Below are 21,869 nucleotides of genomic sequence, written 5' to 3'. Positions count from 1 at the left end.
AGTTACTGGTTTTTTTTATGTTACCATATGAAATGATTTGTTTCAAAGGGCAATGGTCATTACCAAGGCTTTTAGAATGCAGTTTCTCATTTGCCGTGGACATGACCACAAAACATTTTCCCTCTAGGTTTTCTTTCTGCTACCTTGCTAGCATTCAGCCTATTGGGAACATTTTACTACCGTTACTTATTTTCATTGCCTAGATCAGCACTATCCAATAAAACCGTAACACAAGCTGTATGTTATTTTATAATAGCCATTGGTAATCAGTGAGATTTTTGTCTAAGCTAATCCTTGCAGACTGCTAGCAACCAAGTGTTTCGTCATCGCATGATCATCTCTTCCTATTTTTAGGACCAACTGTCGTGGCAACCGCCTGGATTAAACAAAAAAGGTATGCACACATTAGAAAAAGATGATTAATTTATAGGTCATTTCAAAGAGAGCTTATGGAATCAAAACCAGGAGCTCTTAACGCTGTGACCTAAGATTGAAATTCTCTACAGGATGTGATAGACACTCAGTAGTGCTATGGTTTCCTGAGGAGATACAAAATTAACCTACTTATATCAATGATTGGTGATGTGGGAAAGGAAATGTTCCCCAAGTTTTTAACCACCGTCTGCTCTTATTTTTTTAGGGATTAAGACTCAACCACATGAGGAACCAAGGACTCAGAGCATGAAATTCCTTAAATAAAAATTTATTAATTTCAAACTGTGCTTATGTTACAGATAACTTATTAAAAAAAAAACAAAAAACCTTTACACTTTTTGTACAAAGTCAGCATGTATTTTTGGCTCGAAGTTTCTCCAGTGTTTTCTGTGGAGGGAATAAAAATAAAATTCAGCAGTTTTAGTTTGTGGTGTGCCTTGACATGAAAACCCACTTGCCAACAGCTCACCTTATGAAATTCTTTTGCCCTTGCTCTGTTTTGGGCATAAGCATCTTGCTTTGCTTTTTCTTCCTTTTGCTGTTTTACTTCAGCTAACTGATTGTATAATCTGTAAGATATTTGCATGGGATTAAAGACAAATATTTCAAAAATGTGACTTACTCATACATAAGTACATACATATACCTTAGAGCCCTTTGCTGCATGAGGGCTTGTGCAGTCTTTCTGTCTTCAGGAAGTGACACTCTAACTTTGCTCACACCCTTTAGGTGAGTTGCCGATGAACCTGAGCAGAGAACAAGTAATTTGCTGGGCAAACAAGATTCCTTTTCTGAAAACTGATAAAAATGTTTTGGAAACATACCTGCAGATTTCCTCTTGATTACATGGCTTTCAGAATTTTTGGAGACTTGTCTTTTATTCCTTATTTCTTTCTGTCTCTGGCAGGATCTCTGTATAAATGATTTTTTTCGTTTTACAAATGCTTCTTGTAAGCTTCCTGGTACAGGTGTAAACTTTGGAAGAGTTTCTGTTAAAAAAAAAAAACAACTTTTTACCTCATTAGATTTCATAGGCCTGTAGCAAGATTGGAAGCTGAGAACGTGAGTCGCAAACTCCCACTAGTCCTTGGGTTTGCGACCATTTCCGATGCTGAAGGCTTACCTGAGGTTGCTGTAGTTGGCTTCTCCACAAAATGTTCTGATGGAGCTGGATAATCTGAATTTTCTGTTTCTGATTCAGGAGGCAGAAATCCACCAACCTAATTGCAAGAGTCAGATGAAACACTTTGAAATCAATGTACAGCAAAGGTTCTAAGATACAGTCAAATCCAGGTCCAGCAGCTATAGGACCTGGAAGTTCATTAACATTTAAAATGTTTTATCTGATCAGCTGCACTACAGTTACTTCCCGATCTCACCCTAGCCGAAAGCTTTTGGTTTTTCTTCACCTGATTATTTGTGAGTATCTTAGAGGTGAAGTCCATTCCAATTTGGTATCAGGACATAGACTTGGATATAATCAAACTCACCTATACCCTGGAACCCTTACTAAGTTAATGAAATTATGAGCCAGTCAGTAGAACTTGAAACATTGTTACTTTCAGCATAAACTAAAGTAAGGGCACTAACTCTACAACTCTATATCCACCTCAGAAGCATTCCCTAACTTCCGGAGCACCCCTGCTGCCTTTCATTGCTTTGGAACAAAGTAGCTTTCATTGGGTAAGGGGGAGTCAAGAGTTCCTTACAACCTAAGTCTGAAGGAAATCTATAGCATCAGAAATACATGTAGGAGGAGCATTTGAAATCTCGCTCCCCAGCATGTGAAACGAGTTTTGGCTTCAAGTTACACAAGTGTACTTATATTTAGGGCCATTGCATGCTACAAAACTGTTCAGTGGTTGAGATGTTTTTCCATTTCCAGTCAGCTGTCAAGTGCCTGCTGTAAGCATATTACGCTGTTCACTGTACAGTTGACTACCCTCATACTAAACCACAATATGGGGAAAGAAATTAATTTGCAAATAATTCTAATGGAAATAACATGGAGAAAAAAGTGAAAAACCAGTGTTCCTTTCTGTTTCCCAATTCTCAGCTACGGGTTACTGTATAAATGAAGTGTACCTATATTGAGAGCTATGATACTTACCTGTAAACTTTCTGCCTCATTCTCTCTCTCTTCTAGGGTTAGGTTTGCAAAATCCATTTCAGCAATACTGACATCACTGGTGCTTACTAACGTAAGTTCTGGTTCCTCCATTATACCATGGCCAGACTCTGTCTCCTGTGCAGCAAAATTGAAAAGGACATCATGCCCCCAAAATAATAGCCTTTAAACATCCAAGATGTGAAAATAATTGTTATTGGAGGAAGGAAAACAACAAGGCAGTGCACCTCCACTTTTAGAAATACAGGAGAGGACTTAGGGATGGGAGAAATTATATGATAGCTGTCTTAAAATATCTTCTGTAAGGATTACAGACAAAAGACTGTAGAGCTAGACAGATACATGCAGGTTAACTGGGGACCGGAGAACCAGAGGCTGTAGCCTGTCTGATTGCAGCCAAGTTAGGCCACTGCTGCCAGAATAATTTTTTTTTTAAGGGAAATAGCATCTTTTAAACATTGAACAAGAATTTACAAAAACATCCAAAAGGCAAATCTGTGACCTAGATGTTGGCCTTAGTTTCTATTATGCTTAAATGTGAAAGGACAATACTACATTTGGGTGATGAGTTGAAATCAGATGAGGTTACGATTTTCAGCTAGAGTGCTGTGGCATACTGGTCTGTCCCAAGAATTTTTAAATGCAATACCTGACTTTTTAGCCAGGAGCACTAGCCTCTTTCCCTTTAGCTCTTCAAATAAAGTGACAACAGCTAACGCAATAGCCATCCAGTGTGAATGAATAAAAATACATCTTTCTTTGGTCACATAAGCAAAAAATCTGTATTTTAGTGTGCCAGCAGAACTTCAGTAATTCGGTTGTGTGCACCATGAGATGAAAAAGGTTGAAAATCACGATTAATTGAATGCAGTGCAATGAGGCTTAACGCTGACAGTGCTGAGGCACAGGCCGGCCACCATCCGTCAGGGCAGCTGAGAAGGGATATGTAAACTGGGAGGAAAATCTTATGTAAAACTCAGAGATCTTCAACATTTGGAGGCTTCTAATGATTGAGACTGACTTTCAGTTAGGTACACTAACAAGTAGTTTTGCCATTTCTCTTGAAATTTGTTAAGTCCTCCTGGATTTGGACTTTTTGTGCTCTCTTGCTTATTTGTGTTGTTTTTGGGTATTATTTTGCCCTCCTTTTCTGCCTTGGAATTAAAAATATTTTCTGTATTTTAATATTTCTTTGCTGGCTTGGAAACTGTATTTTATTTCTACTCAATCAGTAATTAGTCAAATTGATAACATGCATACTTAACTGTATGTGTGAGTAATTGTATGAGTTTTTGACCAGTGTCTTAATAAAAACACAGTATTAGTTTTAAAAAGTTTTTCTGGAAAACCAATCTAAATGCTATTTACACAACACAGACTTCACTCACCCAGACTGGAATAGAGGTCTGTAGTGAAAATGATCCAGAACCGAAAAAGAGCTCTGACTGTGATGGCTGAGATGGCTTTGGTATGATCTGTGGAGTTTCTGCTTTAGTTGAGTTCTCAAAATATTTTTCATTCTGAACAGTTAATGAATATGGTATCTGATCTGAAGTTCCCATCTCTACTGTTCTTACACATAATTGTGAGTCAATTTCTTGTACATGTGGATTTACATTTAAAACTCCCCAGGTTTCGTTTTTATCCTCTTCAGTGAGTCCTTGACTTTGTAACACTTTATCAAATCCTCTTTCTGATAATTCTTCGAAGCCCGTTCTTTCTGTTCTGCCTTCTAACCGGTCTTTCACTGAGCACTCACTGTAAGTAGAATCACATGGAGTGCTATGCTGTAAATTTAACTGATGAAATTCATTAGCCTCAGCAGATGAACTGAAGACTGAACTCTGCAAATTTCCTACAGAGAGCTGGAAATGGACACTTTTTCCTTTATTTTGTAATATTTCAGTTGGTTCAGGGGGGTAGTTCTGATTTTCCATGCCCTGGGGAAAATCTCTTGCTTCAATGCTAAAAATACTTGGTAGATCAGCATGCTGGCTCCCTTCTTGTGAAGAAAATTCTGGCAGAAGCTGTTGAAAAGATTGTTCAGATCCTCCAATAAAAAGTTTAAGAAATCAGTTAGTCATCATGTTATAAAACGTGGATACAGACACAGTCCCTAATACTTTGAGTAAATTGCAAAGGTTCCTACAATTTTAGAAAAGTTGGATGTATATAAACATGAATAGAAAGCTAAAGGTCACAGTGATTTCCAAATAACTACTGCTTACACCATGTATTGTCTTCTGATATTATTTAATAATAACTATGGCTATTAGACACTAGGTCATTTTCCCTCATGAGATAACCAAATACTGATTTTGTTGGAACAGCCAAAAGACTTAGGTTAAAACGTACACGTGTATCTTGTGTGCATATGTGTGTGTGTGTGTATTTATGTATATATAAAATGAGTACAAAATGTTTTAGAAAGATACTTAAACTGTTGACTCCAAGGGCTGAGGAAGGGAAGCTGAGCAAGAGGCATCACTTTTTTATTTTATTAAGTTCACTAGTGTGAAAATTGCAAAGTGAACATACATTATTACCTCTTTTATTTAACTGAATACACAAAGACGCAGAACTTGTAACACTGGGAGCAGAAGTAAAGACAGTAACGGAGACAAACCAGGACCTACTAGGCACAATTTCTAAGAAAAATGAATGTAAACAATCAAAAGAAAAAAGTATTGGGTTTTAATTTTTTCTAACTTAATCATACATACCCTCAGTAACTTTTTCTGTGCCCAAATTCTCAGCTGTAGTGTGCGGCAACTTAGGGTCAGGTTGCTGATTCAGGCTTATGTTAAGAGGAGAATGCAGGCTGGACCTCAGTGCTGTAAGAGATACTGTGCTTTTGGAGGATACCGTTGCACCGTGGCTTTCGCATGAAGCGTCTGAGCTCTGATGGGAAACAACAGGGAAATGCTGAAATGTTGATTATGTATTACAGGTTAATCATGTTCCTTTGATATTACTTTTCTTTGATTGCCACTTTACTATCACACTAATGATTTGCTTATTCAAACCTGCTTCTTCCATTTGAATTAATATGAAACATTTTTTTAAAAAGATTATTTAGAAAACAAATTATGAAATACACAGATTGAGTTTAGAACACAATGAAATCATTTTCTGATAAGCAGGAATTATGTATGGCAGCTTGGATATCAGGATGCAGAAATAAAAAGACCCAGTTTTGCATCTTAGCTCCTTTAGTGGGTAAGAAGACACTTTTTAAATACTGCAAACTTATAATCACCTGAACTTTTTAAGGCTGAATTCCATCAAAGTAAATAAATATAAAAATATTCTCAAGCCTTTTATGTGTCATATTCACTAGATGGAAATAAGGCTGATAGAACAAAATTTTAATGCAGCTATTTTCAATCTTGGTTCTATGTTAGAATCACATGGGGAGCTTTAAAAAAAATCCTGATATCTGAGCACTCCTAGAGATTCTGATTTAATGGGCCTGCGGGTACAGTCTGGGCGCTGGAATTTGTAAAATCTTTCCACATGATTCTACTTGGCAACCATGATTAACCACCATAAAAGAAAATCAGACACACTGCTCTTGGATATTCAGTGTAATGAAGCATCTACTTTAACACACCTGGTAAAAGTCTCTGCTCTCTTGAGAAATCCCAGAGGACAATGATGATAAATCAAAATCTGGCTGTGGTTCTAAGGGTTTAAACAGCTGACGATGCAAGTTTGGAAAAATGTATTCCAATTCTGGAAAGTCAAGGTCAACTGTTGGAATTTTGAGGAAAAAAAGATGTATTTTTAAAACAAAGCCTAGAAAAATAGTACTAAAAACATATTCATAAAAGCTTATTTTTAGGTAAATCCCATTCAACAAAATTCCATTTTTTTTTTCATTATCAACTGATGATTTCAAATTAGGTCCTATCACTTCTTATAGTGTACCAAAAATAGGGACACTCTCAAAACCTTTGATAAATGTCTCTGTTTCTAACAGGCCCGAAGTTTTATGAGATTCATTTGAAGTAAGTGGCCACTGAGATCACAGCTTTGCTGTAAGCTTTGTTATTCTCATTTGCCAAGGCTCACGCCAGGTCAATGAGTAAAAAAAGAAAAGCTGACTGTTACTATGGGCCAGACATTGTACTTTACATACATTATGTCATTTAACTCCCAGATCCCTCTTTTAAAGAAGATCAAAGAGAATCTTGCCCATGGTCTCACAGCTAGTAAACTGGTCAAACTAGGAGTTGAATCCATGTCTGTCTGATTTCTGAGTTCTTGTTCTCAACATTGGTACTGCCCTCACGCTGTTGTATCTAACTCTGCTATGGTAAAGGATGATCTGCTGAACTCTTCTACATGTTCTTCTGTGTGTCTAACTGGTTCCAAGTGCCCTCTCTCACTAAACGCCCTCAATCTGTTCCTTGGCATAACTGTGGTAGCAGGCCATGAAAACATGGACTCAAACAATCACCATTTAAAACTAAAAGGAATGAAAAGTAAATGGTTACAGTTTATATAAAAGTATTTGTTCAAAATAATTTTACCCGGCAAGTCTGTTTTTTCAGTCATCAAATTTGCTTCATTTATGTCCTTGTCTGTCATGTGCTGAATGTGTGCTTGACCAGATGTACATTTTTCCGTTGTAGGCAACAAAGGTTTATGAACATCCCAAGAGTCCTGCCTTTGATAAGTAACTTGTGATGGAGAAAATGCAGAACTTAAAATAATTGTTTCTTCTTCTTTGCCAGTGGTAGATTCTTGTGCCCTATGGTCCACATGCTCTGGAAATGACTCTGCAAATTGAGAATAATGAAAATATTTAATGGCTGGGTACTTCCCTAGAGACAAATTTTGGTGGGAAGCATAACAATTAATATGGATAAGGGATCAGTGCAACAAAGAAATTTGCTCCCATACCTTCCCACTGAATGGGAAAAGGTGACATTAGCGGATGCTTCTGAAAGTATTGTTGGAGATCCATAGAGCATCCTCAAGGGTCTGAAAGCTTGTGATTTCCAACCATGTTTAGAATATCATACTGTCCAATATTTTATCAGTCAGGAAAACTATTTTTGCAATTTAAAGAAACAATACCTCTCGGCACAATGTGAAAAGCAATGTCTGCTCTCACCACTATATTGCAACTGAACTGGTAGTGGTCTTTCCATTTATTTACAGATATTCTGACATTACCTGGATCTGTAAAGCTCAAATCTGTGTTTTCATTACTTAAGCTCCCAGTAGAAATAGTTATTGAAGATAATGGCTCTGGATAAATCTCTTCTGTTTCAGCCTTAAAATTAGGGGGAACATTAGAACACAATTTAGGAATATCTAGAAAAAAAACCAATCACCAACATCAGCAGTTACCAATTCTGAGCTCAGATCAAGTGTAGAAACCTTCATAATTATATAGGTCAGTAGTAAAACCTTTCATCACTGCTCAGAACTGATCAGATTTTCATACACACACACCCCAACCCCCAAATCTCATTCAGCAAGTCTAGTTATCCACTGTCACATTCACACACACACACACACACACACACACACACACATACACGCACACACATGCACTTTTTAAAACTACTTTATACTTTTGCTTCTCAGGACTATAGAAATCATGCATCAGGGAGACTGGAAGGTCTTCTGATGCTCAGATTTGGCTATTTTCATCACTGATCCACTTCACTAAGAGTAGATCTCAGAAAAGATACACTCTAGTATTTAACAACTTCTATGAACTAAACAAAATATAAAGCCAAGCAGCTCTAACAGTGTAGTACACACTAAGACATTACTAACCTTATTATCTGGCTTCACAGCTGGACTCACATATGTATGTTCTTTCTCTACAGCAAAACTTAATACTGCATGATTCTCAGCCACTGCCTCCTTGACCTCAACTAAAATGGGGGGAAAAGATTTGGATTATGACAAACCAAGTTCTTAGCACCAGAGGGCATCATTTCCTACTTTCCTATATTTTCTTTCATATTTTGCTTCATAGAGTAGCTTTATCTTGGACCAAAAAATCAACCAAACCAAACCAAACAAAAAAACACCATTCATTTTATTATTCAAACATTTACTAGTCAGCACAAAATAATTTCTTTCCTTGGAAAACAGTAGTTGCCATTGTTATTCTATGAATAAAACCCTTTTGAAAAGAGCCAATGTGACGGGGAATACTTTTATCATCATTTTAAGTGAAGAAGCAAGAAAATTTGATCATAAATACAGCATGATCTCAAAGGTGAGAAAAATACATACAAAAAGAGACAAGAAAGGAAAACAACATAGTGCAGTCAGTGGTTGCTTACGAATTGGGACAAGGTTGAATTTTACATCTTTGGAACTTTCAGTACATTCTAAAATCATAATGAGCATGAATTGCTTTTATTATGAATTATCATTTCTCAATATATTTGACATACTAAAATATACAAAATTATGCTTTCTGTTTCCCTCTTATGTCAGGTATTCTGGGCCAATTTTTCTCTTATTTCCAACAGCCAACATTTGTGAGGAAGCCAGACAAGGCATATTGTTGTCTGTAGCTCTGAAACAAGTTAAAATACTTCACCAAATATAAACTAAAACTTTCTATCTTATTACCACCACATTATTAAAAGAACTCATGCACATTAAAATTATGTTTCTTTCTCTGACTGGTATGGCTCAGTGGGTTGGCTGTTGACACACAAAACCAAAAGGTCCGTGGTTCAATTCCCGGCCAGGGCACAAGCATGGGTTGCAGGTTCAGTAGCCACTTGAGGGTGTGAGAGATGCAACTGACTGATGTTTCTCTCCCCCATTTCTCTCTCACTTTCCCTCTCTCTAAAAACAAATAAAATTTTTTTTAAAGTATGTTTCTTAAATGGTTGTGTAGAAATGTTTTCTAAAAGGTAACCCTGGACACATACACACGTTTGTGTGTAGATATATTTATTTGTAAAATAATATTTATATTATGGATAATTAAGTCTAAACAAAGTAGTATCAAATAGTACTGATAAATACAATTTAATTTTAAATACAATTTTTAGTCTAGTTCTTTAAAAATACTATGACATAACTGAGCTATTAAACTATTATTTGGTTGCTTCTATACACACTAGAGTTCTAAGCAAAGAAAAGAGATGATGAATTTTTATAGTGAGTTTTTATTTTGTCTTAAGGAGCTCATTTCAAAAGCTAGTTGGGGGGTTAGAAGTTAATCTGGGGTTTTTAAATTCATACCTCACAATTATATACTGTTCTCTCTAACATAACAAGAAGATTGATTCCTCCAGAGGGAAGATGAGTGAACAAAGTAATGTTTGAGTAGTGGGTAAGAAGTGAAAAGTAAAAAAAAAATTGGAGAAAGGAGCAAGGTCCGTTATAGACACTGAAGAAGTCAATGAACACGTACGTCCCTGAAAGCAGTTGGAAGAGAAATAACTATCTTTGGTTTGGAAATGGTTCACTAGGAGCAGGGGCCCATTAGACGGTTCTTAAAAAGGGAAGTAACATCATGAAATGTCCAACCTTTTGGCGTCTCTGGGCCACACTGTAAGACAAGTGTCTTGGGCCACACATTAAATACACAGACACTAATGAAAACCAATGAGCAAAAAAAGGGTCTGTGCATAATTTTCATGATATCTGCCACCACAGATAAAAAAGTCCTCACATAATAATCCTAGTTATGCAGCGGTCCTTTCAATAATCTTTTAAAATTGTCGAGCAGGTCCCACGTTTGTGATCACTAATATAGAAAATGTACATATCTAAGTAATAAAACTAAGTAATATGTTAAGTAAATTCATGATTTTGTGTTGGGCCACGTTCATAACAGGACGCGGGTTGGACACCCCTGCCGTACACAGTCATCTACCCATGCTGTGAGAAAAGCTTCTTGCTTTCCTTCAGAAGCAAAGCACCATTTCCTGCCTTCCTGCAAAAGCAAGGGGTGCAGAGCTTGATGTCAGTGATACCACCTAAAACACTATTAAAGAAAGGTGAGGTGATGAGGACCTGAATGAAGTGGTAACAGGATGAAGAAGTAACAACACTAAGACCCTCCCTTCTAAGATAGAAACAGTATAAATGTGGGGATGATTATAAGAAGAAAAGCAGCTCGAGAGCCAGGAAATGACCTGGCTCTATCAGCTAGACCCTGGTGTTCTTCCATTTTACACATTAACAACTTCACTGAACACCAGTATCAGAAAAGGCCACTCTGTGACTATGATGGCTCAAGACAAAAATCAGGCCACCTGTACTCATCTCTGGATATAAACAAAATCATGAATACAGTCTAGACTACAAAAATGACCAGTGTGGCTCAGGGGGTTGGGTGTTGTCCTGCAAAGCAAAATGTCGCAAGTTCGCCTGCTGGTTAGAGTACATGCTTGGGTTGCAGGTTCAGTCCCTGGCTGGGGTGTGTACAGAAAGCAACAGATCGATGTTTCTCTCTTTCTCCCTCCCTTTCCCTTGCTGTAAAAATAAATAAATAAAACCTTTAAAAAAACAAATGATCAAGCATCTCCTTATCCTGGCTAATATGGGTGACCACTGCTGCTTTACCAGTTACAGCTTTAATTAGCCTCACTCTATTATTCCTGCCCCCTCCATGAGAATTTTAGGTACCCCAAAACAAAATAACCCTATTCCGTGATAACATCCAATACTAATAAACAAAGCCCCATTTCCTTGAATCCTCCTCAAACTCATCTAATAGAAACCCAAATCTTACATTAAGATATTTTTATCTTACTAATTTTAGAAAGGAGAGAAAGAAACGTTGATTTGTTCTACTTATTTATGCATTCATTGGTTGGTTCTTTTTTTTTGTTTTTAAGATTTTATTTATTTCTAGAGAGGAGAAAGGAAGGAGAAAGAGAGGGAAAAAAAACATCAATGTGTGGTTGCCTCTCATGCACCCCCTGACCGGGGACCTGGCCTGCAACCCAGGCATGTGCCCTGACTGGGAATGAAACCGTCGACCCTTTGGTTCGCAAGGTGGCTCCCAATTCACTAAGCCACACCAGCCAGGGCTGGCTGATTCATGTATGTGCCCTTATTAGGGATCAAACCCTCAACCTTTGTATATTGGGATGACACTCTAACAACTGAGCTACCTGACCAGGACCAAGAGAGTCCTTTCTAATGCCCTCTTACTGAGATATCTCATTGTTCCCTGGTGGTGGCCTACCTTACAAGCCAAAACCCTCAGCTTTGTTCAACTGCAGGTGTGTTCCTGATAGTCTTTGGCCAGAGGGCATCAGCAGGTAGAAAAAAAAAAATACATGTATCCTCCAGCTAAATCTCAAATAGTGATATAACAGTTTTACTTTATGTGTCGAAAACTATATATAATTCACTGGAAATTATAATCTTTGCACTTATTTCAATCTTTAATTTTTAAAAACATTGCTAAATTTTTCTATAAGTCCTCAAATAGAGAATAAGTCTCATCTTTGATTCTATTAAACTATACATGTAACTAAGATAATCACTCAAGTATATGTGACAGCTAAAATAAAAAGAAATCATAGAAAAGTAACTATGTAAAAGGTGATTTAGGACTCATAAGGCAGTACTAAAACTGTGCTTTTACACACGTGAGCACATTACATATGTAAAACAGCTTGTTACTTACATGCACAAATTCAAAAGTGAGAAAATTAACACTGGCTATCTTTGGGTGGCAAAATTAAGTGATTTAATGTTTTTCTTTCCTTGTAATCATCTTTCTTCCCCAAATATTTAAAAGTAAAAAAAATAGCTAATTTTGAAAGGTACATAATTTTTTAAAGATAATATTTAATAGCATTTAATTAAATGTGAATGGTTAGGAATAGGTTTAAACATAAAATTTGTATAGGTTGCCAACTATAAATCTCATACTTTCAAATACTTCCTACTAGCATTTATTTAGTGAAACAATTGAAAAGTGAAATTAATTATTTTTTAAATAAACTTTATTGCCCTCATTCAACCTTTTCTCTACAGAATACATGCTTATTAAAAAATATATATATATCTACAGGCAAACATAGAGAGTGCAACCCAGCCTCCAATAATGTAAACCTGTATCAACACTTCGGTGACTATCATCCAGACAATTTTCTTTTTTTGGTTCGTTTTAACTTTATTTATTTATTTATTTTGAGAGAGGGGAAGGGACCTGCAACCCAGGCACGCACCCTGACCGGGAATCGGCAGGTGGGCGCTCAGTCCACTGAGCCACACCAGCCAGGACCAGACAGATAATTTTCCAAGCATGAACACAGATTTCCCCCCCAACACTACGTACAACTGCACTGTATGGGTGCACCATAATGATTCTATTCCCAACAGTCACTGAAGTTATTTACCATTCTTCAGCACAAATAACACTACAGAAAATATCTTTTGTCCATATACCCTTATGCACAGCAATTCCATTTTCCATTTCTTTCTCACCTGCTTCGTTATAGTCATCACCGCAGATGTTCTCCTGGGCAGTCGGCTGAGGATGAGCAAATGGATCACGGTTCAGTGGGGTCCCAAGGAAACTTTGTTCTCGACTTATAGAGACCCTCAGGGGGTCCCTGTCTTCATAAAAATCTGGTCTACCTGGCAGGGAAAAAAACTGACTCATCAGACTTCCACTTACATTTCTAGCTCTAGCCAAAACTAAAATGGCAATTTAGATTATGGAGCAAAAATCTAAACTCTCAAAGACTTGATCTATGTAGCAAAAAAATAATAACTACTTTTTTTTCACACAGGTCTTTAAATTATTTTACTTCAATTTTACTGAGTTTTAATGGTACACCTACTTAATACCAGATAATGCTTCAGTACTGAATCACAGGTAAAAAGCCTGGAGACTTACTAACCATTCATAGTACTATAAGATATAATATGCATTCATAATAGAAAGTTCAAAAATAGCCACAGCTAACCTGTGGCACAAGAAATCAAGACAGAGGCTTATGCTGGGGAGAATTGAGCAGACAGTAATCGCGGGGGTACAAAGGAGCGGTTTGCGGAGTGCTCTAAGATCCTGGCTCCTGACCAGGGCGGCGTTCACTGCGGCTCGTGACTACAGTGGTCATCACCGAAATAAACGCCTAGGATTTAAGCACTTCTCCGAATGTTATACTTTGATATAAAAATTAAAACAAAGGAGTGAGAAATTCATAAAAGTAAATACTAATTTAGTGTGTACCCCCCAAAATTTGGGAATTCAAGGCAGTGCAAAAGGGAGGCTTTTGTCAGGGGACTAAAAGAGAGTGAATGTTTAAAATTATATACTTGGAACAGATCCCTCCCACTCAGGGACAGCCCTGTCCTTCAGCATCACCCCCAGAGGTGACTGCAGGTTTATCCTCTGGCGAAAGTGAATCCAATACATTCTGAATTTAGGAGGATCAGGCACTGAAAGGTGCAAGGGTGAATGGAGGAGACAGAAGGCCATTTTAAAACAAATCAGGGGTAGGAAAAGAAAGACGGCATCCTCAGCCCAGACCCCTCATGTCTGGCTGCACAACAGCAGCAGCCAGGCTTGTATCAGGCTCGGAGGATCTTTATTTGAAGAACTAAACTATAAACTGACTTAGAGGAAAGAACTACAGATACTACGTTGAGGGTCCCCAGTGAAAAGCCACCTTTTCCAATGAAGTTCAGCAATACATAAGGCCCCCAACCTACAGGATTTCCAATTAGCCTTTAAGCATCCCACTCCAGTATGCAAGCTATTAGCGAAAGCCTCTAAAATATCAGACAGAAATAACAAAGAAACAAAGAAAGAAGCAAAAGAACTCAGAGAAAACACAGGACCCAAACAAAAAACTATAAATATATGAAGTAGGTATTATTTTGAATCCATGAAAACAGCAATGTTAAGAAAAAGGGGGAAAAAATTAGGAAAAAGAGCAAGGTTTTAGAAGCTGCAATTTGATAGTAAAAACAAAAAGTCATAAGAAAAGTTAGAAGCAAAAATTGAGGAAATTCTCCCAGAAAGTAAAGTCAAAAAAAAGAACTGTAGAAAAAAAACCCTGAAAGATCAATATAGATCAGTGTTTCTCGACATTACTTTTATCATCACCCACCTAAGGAGCTTTTCTAGGCTTTTTAAAACATTGCCTCATAACTCCATGAACTTTTAATAACTATAGAATATTTGTATACTTTTCTATGTACCTATGTATCTTGCTTTGGGATATAAAAAGATTAAGACTTTTTCACTTCTCCAATAATCAGTTTTCATCCCTTTTGGGAACAGTAATACTCTTGTTAAAAATGCATGATACAGGTCATCCAACTTTCAACTAAAAGATGTCCCACAGAGAAAATGGTGTGATCTAGAATGATATTAGAGATACTTAATAGAAGTATTAGTGTGAGAGAGGACAGACGTTCGACAGAAGCTTTAAGCAAATGAAAAAAAGAAGACAATTTACTATAGGAAAAGTTTTACAAATAGGAAATATAACCATAGTATACTAATTGCCTCAGCAGTGAAAAATATACATCAGCATGATGCTAATTTAGCTTAATTTCTACTAAAATTCACTGCCAACTCTGGAGACAAATACAAGAAGCAGCACCTAAAAGACTTGTAAAGTGACCACTTCTGGTTAGCAGAGTAAGGAGTAAGAGGTGGGTGGGTAATGCAGGAAGAACTGCTTCTGTTTCATGTTTTAACATTTTAGCACTGTTTGCCTTTGTAAACTCTTTGCCTGTAGCATTTTGATTAAAAGTATTACCTAAAGTGGTGTGATAAAGGCTATAATGAAAGCTCCCAAAGAGCACATGAGAGAGATACTTGACAGGTCAGGAAAAGCCTACTGGACAAGTGGCACTTAAGCCAGCCCTGAAGGGAGGAACGAGATCCTGAGGGGCCTGGAGGGTGGAGCTGGGGACTTAGACTTTAATTGGAACTTGTTCCTCAAATCAAAGGGAAACCACTGGAGTTTCAAACGGGGAGAAATAGCCTTATTTGAATTTCATAATTATTTTTAGATGTCAGACTTACCGAATAGTTTTCTTGATCAAATTTATCACAGTAAATTCTTTTTTCTTTAAGAGAGAAATTAGTTTTGTCAATAGAAAAGTACATGGAAGTATAATGTTAATATACTTTCATGGGAAAACGAATTAAAGCTAGACTGGACCCAGGGAGACAGTGGGAGATGTAGCACCCATTTCATAAAGAAATGATGGTCCGAATTAAAAGAATGGTAGTGGGAATGGGAAGAGGTGGACAGAGGCCAAGAGCTGACCAAGCAGAACTGAGAAGAGCTGGTGACGTACTGGGTGTTGAAGAGGTAGATAAGGGAAGTATCAAAACTTACAGAAAAAGCCAGAAGGATAAGGAACTGGACATGAAGGAACATTGTAAAGCTTTCCCTTTCAGACATGAAGACATGATGAAATCTGAAGCACAACCCATTAAATTATAGGACTTGATGGTGAGTATTTCCCAATGTTCATTGTGAATTAGAGAAAGCATCAATCAATTCCTGAGGTTATAGTTTGCCAAACAGTGCAAAATAGAAAAAAAAACAAAAAACCAAACTTCCAATGCTTAGTAATAAGTAAAATCATTTCTCTATAAGTTCCATAAAACATAATAAGAAAGCAGAAAGGGGACTGATTCTTAAGAATTGCTCTCAATCCCTACCATCTTTAATTCTTTCAGCCAGAAACAAAGACACAGTATTTTATGGCTGAAGACCAAAATAACTAATATTAACATTGTATTTCCATGAACCTTTCTATTGGCCGAGCTATTTTCTCTCTTAAAAATGATTTACTTTGATAAATTTGATTAAGAAAACTATTTGGTAAGTCTGAAATCTAAAAATAATCAAGAAATCCAAACAGGGTTATTTACTAAGGATCACAGGGAGGAATTTTTCTATATAACTGGATCTAGGAAAGAGTACAGTGAACAAATACACCTAACTGTCCTTAAAGCCAGGATCTTAAGCATAATACTTAACTTATAGAAGATACAGGAAAAGAACACTGAAGGTACTGAAGTAGAAAAACCACAAGGGTAAAGAGAAAACCTGAATTATATCCCAAAGAAACAGGTTTCGAAGGCAGATACGAAAGGAAGCAGAGGGAAGCAGGAGCGTCAGAACGTGGGATACCAACCAGCACTCTGGTTTCCCCCATACACAAGAAAAAGCCAGTTACCTATGCCACAATTCTTTAAGTCCAAATTCTATCTACTGTTTATAAAAAACATTTTTTCTTTCCACAAGTACTCATAGCCAGGCTTCTTCTTCAACAGCAAAATACTAGCATGCTAAAAAAAATGTAGAAAACTGGCAAACTATAAAAAAAAACCCATATTTTATCAAACCATCTGTTTACCTAGTATAGAAGGTCTGCCACTTGCTGGTGATTCTACCTCTTGTATAGCACTAAGTTCATGTTGGTTCAAGTCCAATCCACATTTAATTTTTGCCACAGGTGGCTTTGAGGCTCTCCTGCCCAGCTCTTTGATCAGATGCTCACCTATCAAGTCAATGATAAAGTTAGGCAGAATACAAACCTATTAACATATTACAAACTTCTTTCGCCAGCAGGTTGCAGGAAATGAAAGCAAAGAATAATCAGTGGAATATTTACAATAAAATCCAATTATCTTACCACTCTGCTTGGTACTACTACCTTCTGAAAGCCGCTGATTATCAGCAGAGTTGCTGCTATCTGCAGGACTAATGTTTTCATAATCATCTCTTGCTTGGTCTTGAAGATGAGGAAGCCACTCTCTGAGCATCTGGGGTTTTAAATCATTTTCAAGAGTGGGCTTACTTGTCTGAAACAGTGCACAGATGAGAGTGGGGATAACACAGGATAAGAGATCATGTGAAGCATTCATTAAATTTCTATCTGGCTCTTAAATTAGAACCTCAACCAAATAACTAGTTCTATCAATCATACTGTTACAACTTTAGATCCATAGATAAAAAATGAGAAATGCTTCTAATATTGAAAGAGTGATATATTTCCACTAGAAAGTATAACCACTCGCAGCCTTCAACCTAAAACTTAGCCTTCATTGTACATTTCAGTAAGAGACGTTACTTAAGTATGTCTCTTTCCCACTACCTGAGTATGCTTTCTTTTCCCACTACTTTCCCTTCAAATGACCAGTAATCCCTAGAACTCAAATTCTCATGAACTCAACTCAAGCTTCTTCAGAACATCAAGGACTTACAGAATTCTACTGAAGCTAAATCATAAACTAAGGAAACAGCCTTTCAAAGTAAAATGAACACAGGCACACTTAGATTATATACTCTTATCTGCCATAAAGAGAAACAATGAATATCTGAGTGACTATGCCAGAGTCTTCTCAATAATTCATTGACAAGCAGCAGGCCCAGCTGTCCATCAGCCTAAAATCATGCGAATTTTACAGCAGGTGTTAATTTTGTCACTTAAGGAAAAAGAGGGTACTGATTATGATTCACACACAAATGTCAACAAAGTGCTATATAGAAAGCACAAGAAAATTCTAATCAGTTATTTCACAATTTAATCTTCTTATGGTAAGCCTAAAATCCTTCGTAACAAAACTTCGAATGACAATATACTTTTTTTTAAGAGGGTTTGCATTTGGTTGTATCAAACTACTGGCAAAAATTAAGTTGGGCTTCAAATAACTATTAACCTCATAAATACTATGCAAGGTAGTGTTTATGTATTAATTTTCATATTCTTTAATGTAGAAAATTAAAGCAGTTAAGGTCAAACTGCTTATTCTCAATAACTAAGAACTTGTAATATTTAGGCCTAACATGAAAACATTTAGCTCGTCTAAGTTAGGTTAACGCCATTGTTTAATTCTTAGACATTCAAATTTAATACATACCTGACTGTCTTTAAAGAAATCCTTCAAAGTCTCTTCATGTTTCTGTATCTGCTGCTGCAATGCTATTTGTCTCTGTAAGAGCAGCTCTTCTTGAGCTTTTTGTCTATAATGCAGAACTTCTTTTTGTAGATCCATCTGCTTCTGAAGTCCCAAGTTATCTTGCTGAGCTAAGACAGGCTGTGAAAGTCTATCTTGAAATTTTGGTACCATAAAATTGCTTGAAGAAACTGCATGTTCATTCTTGGATAAATCCAATTCACAAATGTCTTTATATTTAACCTCAGCAAAAGGTAGTGGAACAAATGAATGCTCTCTTTCCTTGGGTAGAAACAAAGAGGGAACAGTGTGCTCAGAAGATTCACTTTCAGACAACTTACTTTTTTTGTTTAAAAGCAGGTCTTCCTGGGCCTTTGCATCGGAGTTCATCACTTCCCTTTGCAAGTCTAATTGTGCTATCAAATGATCTTGCTGAGGCAGGATAGGCTGTGATAAACTCAGAAGCCTGTCCTGTGATCTGGGGATCTCAGGGTGACTTGAAGGAATATTGTTACTTCTGGCTGGAAAAGAACTGTGGAGTCTTTCAGAGTCCACAACAGGCAGTGCTACCTGGGGTAAGGATGAAGAGGCACTAAGCTGCTCAGATGACACTGTTTTTTCCAATTTACTTAGTCTTTGCAAAAGGAATTCTTCTTGGGCTTCCTGTCTAAACCGAATGGCTTTCCTTTGTATATCTAACTGCTGCTGAAGTACCATCAAATCATGATGATGAGGTTGAATAAGATGCTCAGAAGATATCTTTTCCTCAAATTTATTTTGTCTGGGCAACATAACTTGTTGAGGTAAAACAGGCTGTGATACACCCAAAAGACTATCAGGCAATCTTGGTATCTCAGAATGCCTTGAGGAAGCTATATTATCACTCTTAGTTGGGCAAGGTTCTTGGATTCTATCAGATTCAGTAAGAGGTAATGAAACAAATGAATGTTGTACACTTAGGGGTAAGAAGGAAGAGGTGCCAGTCTGCTCTGGAGATATCCTTTCCCTCCACTCATTCTGTTGTAATTCTTTCTGGGCTTCTCGTCTAGACTGAACAATGGCTTCCCTTTGTGTAGCTAACTGTTCTTGAAGTGCCTTCAGATTATCTTGTTGAGGCTGGATAAGTTGTGATAACCTCAAAAGCCTATCCTGCAACTGTGGGATCTGAATATTGCTCAAAGGAATTTTGCCATCACTTCCTGTTGAAAGAGGTTCCTGAGTTGTACCAGATTCGGAAGGTAATGAAGTAAATGAAAGCTGTCCTAACTGGGGTATGAATGAGGAGGAACCAGTTTGTTCAGAGGATGTATTTCCTTGCGTTTTCTGGCTAAAATGAAGCACCTCTTTTGTGTCTAGCCGTTCTTGGTGGCCCTCCAAATTATCTTGTGAAAATCTCAGAAATCTTTCCTGAGATCTGGAGATAGAATGGCTTAAGGGCCTTGCACTGTCACTTGACATAAATTCCTGGCATGTTTCAAATTCAGCTATCTGGGACAGGGATAAAGAGGTACCAGTCTGTTCAGAAGAAATTCCTTTTTCTAATTCACTTTGTTTGTGTACAAATCCCTGAGTTTCTTGCTCAGCACCAATTCTTATCTTCTGTATGTGTGACTGTTCTTCAAGCGTTGTCAAACTTTCTTGCTGTGGCAGGCTATGCTGTGGAAAACTGAGAGACTCATCCCGAAACACTGAGGCTACCGAGTGACTTGAGGGGACTGTACTTTCCTTCTTAGACAAATAAAGGTTCTGAATTCTCCCAGGCTCCATTTTAGCAGAAGCTTGCAAAGCACCTGAACGTTGAGCAACCATTGGTGGGAATGAAGAACTCATCTGTCCTAACTTACTATCCCCCAAATCCTTTTGTCTGTGTAAAAGTAATTTCGCCTGGGCTTCATGCCTAGCCTGAAGAGCATCCCTCTGTGCAGTCAGCTGCTCTTGGAGCGACTTCAAACTATCATGCAAAGGTAGGAACTGCTGTAGGAAACTCAAAGAGCCATCCTGAGATTCGGGGATTTCAGACTGAGTACCAGCAGAAACTAATGAAGTGATTGTAGGCCGAGCTACCTGAGATGGGAGAGAAGGTGGATCAGTCTGTTCAGACCACACTCTTCTATCCAGCTTACCCTGTTTATGTACACATAACACTTCCTGGGCTTCCCGCCTGGCCTGAAGGCTGTCCCTCTGAGTATTTAACTGTTCCTGAAGAAATTTAAAATTATCTTGCTGTGATAAGATAGGCTGTGAAAAACTCAAAAGCGTATTCTGAAGTTGTGGAACCCCAGGATGGTCTGAGGAAACTGCAGTATCATTCTTGGTAGGAGAAGATTTCTGGATTCTCCCTGATTCAGCTTTGGCAGAAGACAGTGAAGCAGAGGAACCCAGAGGTACCACTGGAAGGAGTACAGAGACGCCGGTGTGCCGTTCCAATTCTTTCTGTTTGCCCAAAAGCAATTGTTCCTGAGCTTCCTGTCTGGACCGAAGGACTTCCTTCTGTAGGTACAACTGCTCTTGGAGAGCCTTCAAATTATCTTGCTGGGTTGTGATGTTCTCTGAGGATAGCAAAGACTTATCCTTCATTTGGCTGATTACAGAATGGCTTACAGAAACTGCACTTTTACCCAACATTGAAAAGGGTTCTTCGATTTTTCCAGATTCAATTTTAGCATGTAGAGAACTAAATGAATGCTCAGCTACCAGCGGTAGGAATGAAGAAGGTTCAGTTGGTTTAGAAGATGTACTTTCATTGTTCCCTGAGGGCATTTGCTGGGAGTTTAAAGTTTCAGCTACTTCACTAGCATGCTGCAGTATTAGTGGCTTATCATGTGATAAAGCCCTTGAAAGTATATGAGAATCTTTAGGGGCTGATTTATCATCTCTCTGTTGTGTTTCAGTCTGTGGAGATTGCTTTGGCTGCTCCTGTGACTCCAAACATTTCTTGTCTAAAATGTCTGTTTCCGTTGTTTCTACCTGTCTTTGCAGGAAGTGATTTTGTCTTGGAACCTGAAAATAACCCTGTTCTAATCTGGGTATCTGTATGGGTTGTACAGGTTGATATTTCTTAGGACTCCACTTGGGTCTCTGACCTTGATCCCAATGTTCTGATGTAACAGTGGGTCTTTCAGATTTCTGTGGTATGGCTGATGTAACAGAATCAGATATTAATGATGCACCTGTCATGGATGGGTACTTTCCTTTTAACATAGTCTGATAATCGAGTAATTGCTTTCTGGCTATTTCAACGGACTGTCTATGAAACCTGCCAAAAATAAACAAAAACAAAACAAATATTATTCTTTCTTGGTTAAAAAAATGCTCCACATTCTCAATTGTCTATACATTAAATTCAAAAGCAATCTAGGACTGGCCAGAATCATGGTGGAAAAGAAACAATGTTTACATTGCACTTTGAGA

The 21,869-nt window shown here is 37.6% G+C and overlaps 1 protein-coding gene, 1 long non-coding RNA gene and 4 other non-coding genes across 6 annotated transcripts in view; 3 read left to right on the top strand and 3 right to left on the bottom strand.

Moving 5' to 3' along the window:
• Window positions 1–53: 53 nt before the first annotated feature.
• LOC129074025 (small nucleolar RNA SNORA32) lies at window positions 54–174 on the top strand. Its single transcript, XR_008529502.1, has one exon. It is a non-coding gene; the product is annotated as a small nucleolar RNA SNORA32 (small nucleolar RNA).
• Window positions 175–350: 176 nt separating this feature from the next.
• Window positions 351–722, top strand: LOC129074012 (uncharacterized). Its single transcript, XR_008529492.1, has 2 exons — window positions 351–394; window positions 641–722. It is a non-coding gene; the product is annotated as an uncharacterized LOC129074012 (long non-coding RNA).
• LOC129074023 (small nucleolar RNA SNORA25) lies at window positions 429–555 on the top strand. Its single transcript, XR_008529500.1, has one exon. It is a non-coding gene; the product is annotated as a small nucleolar RNA SNORA25 (small nucleolar RNA).
• A 49-nt stretch (window positions 723–771) lies between the features above and the next one.
• Window positions 772–21,869, bottom strand: part of CEP295 (centrosomal protein 295) — a 45,235-nt gene continuing 24,137 nt past the window's right edge. Inside the window, exons 15-30 of the mRNA XM_054577700.1 lie at window positions 18,423–21,714; window positions 17,216–17,363; window positions 16,916–17,059; window positions 13,007–13,159; window positions 8,360–8,460; window positions 7,748–7,847; window positions 7,099–7,347; window positions 6,177–6,316; window positions 5,287–5,464; window positions 3,952–4,613; window positions 2,546–2,680; window positions 1,559–1,655; window positions 1,260–1,424; window positions 1,082–1,181; window positions 905–1,004; window positions 772–822 (exon numbers count right to left, since the gene is read on the bottom strand). Coding sequence (XP_054433675.1) covers window positions 784–822; window positions 905–1,004; window positions 1,082–1,181; window positions 1,260–1,424; window positions 1,559–1,655; window positions 2,546–2,680; window positions 3,952–4,613; window positions 5,287–5,464; window positions 6,177–6,316; window positions 7,099–7,347; window positions 7,748–7,847; window positions 8,360–8,460; window positions 13,007–13,159; window positions 16,916–17,059; window positions 17,216–17,363; window positions 18,423–21,714 — 5,803 coding nt within the window. The 3' untranslated portion in view covers window positions 772–783. The remainder of the gene's footprint in view (window positions 823–904; window positions 1,005–1,081; window positions 1,182–1,259; window positions 1,425–1,558; window positions 1,656–2,545; window positions 2,681–3,951; window positions 4,614–5,286; window positions 5,465–6,176; window positions 6,317–7,098; window positions 7,348–7,747; window positions 7,848–8,359; window positions 8,461–13,006; window positions 13,160–16,915; window positions 17,060–17,215; window positions 17,364–18,422; window positions 21,715–21,869) is intronic.
• LOC129074018 (small nucleolar RNA U2-30) lies at window positions 7,931–7,999 on the bottom strand. Its single transcript, XR_008529495.1, has one exon. It is a non-coding gene; the product is annotated as a small nucleolar RNA U2-30 (small nucleolar RNA).
• On the bottom strand, window positions 8,159–8,238 carry LOC129074019 (small nucleolar RNA U2-19). Its single transcript, XR_008529496.1, has one exon. It is a non-coding gene; the product is annotated as a small nucleolar RNA U2-19 (small nucleolar RNA).

Source organism: Pteronotus mesoamericanus, unplaced genomic scaffold (genome assembly GCF_021234165.1).
Source record: "Pteronotus mesoamericanus isolate MK-2021 breed Mesoamerican mustached bat unplaced genomic scaffold, CSHL_Meso_final contig_457, whole genome shotgun sequence".
Taxonomy (NCBI): Eukaryota; Metazoa; Chordata; class Mammalia; order Chiroptera; family Mormoopidae; genus Pteronotus; species Pteronotus mesoamericanus.
Note: the sequence above shows the minus strand (reverse complement) of the source record. Positions and strands in the feature narration are given on the sequence as shown.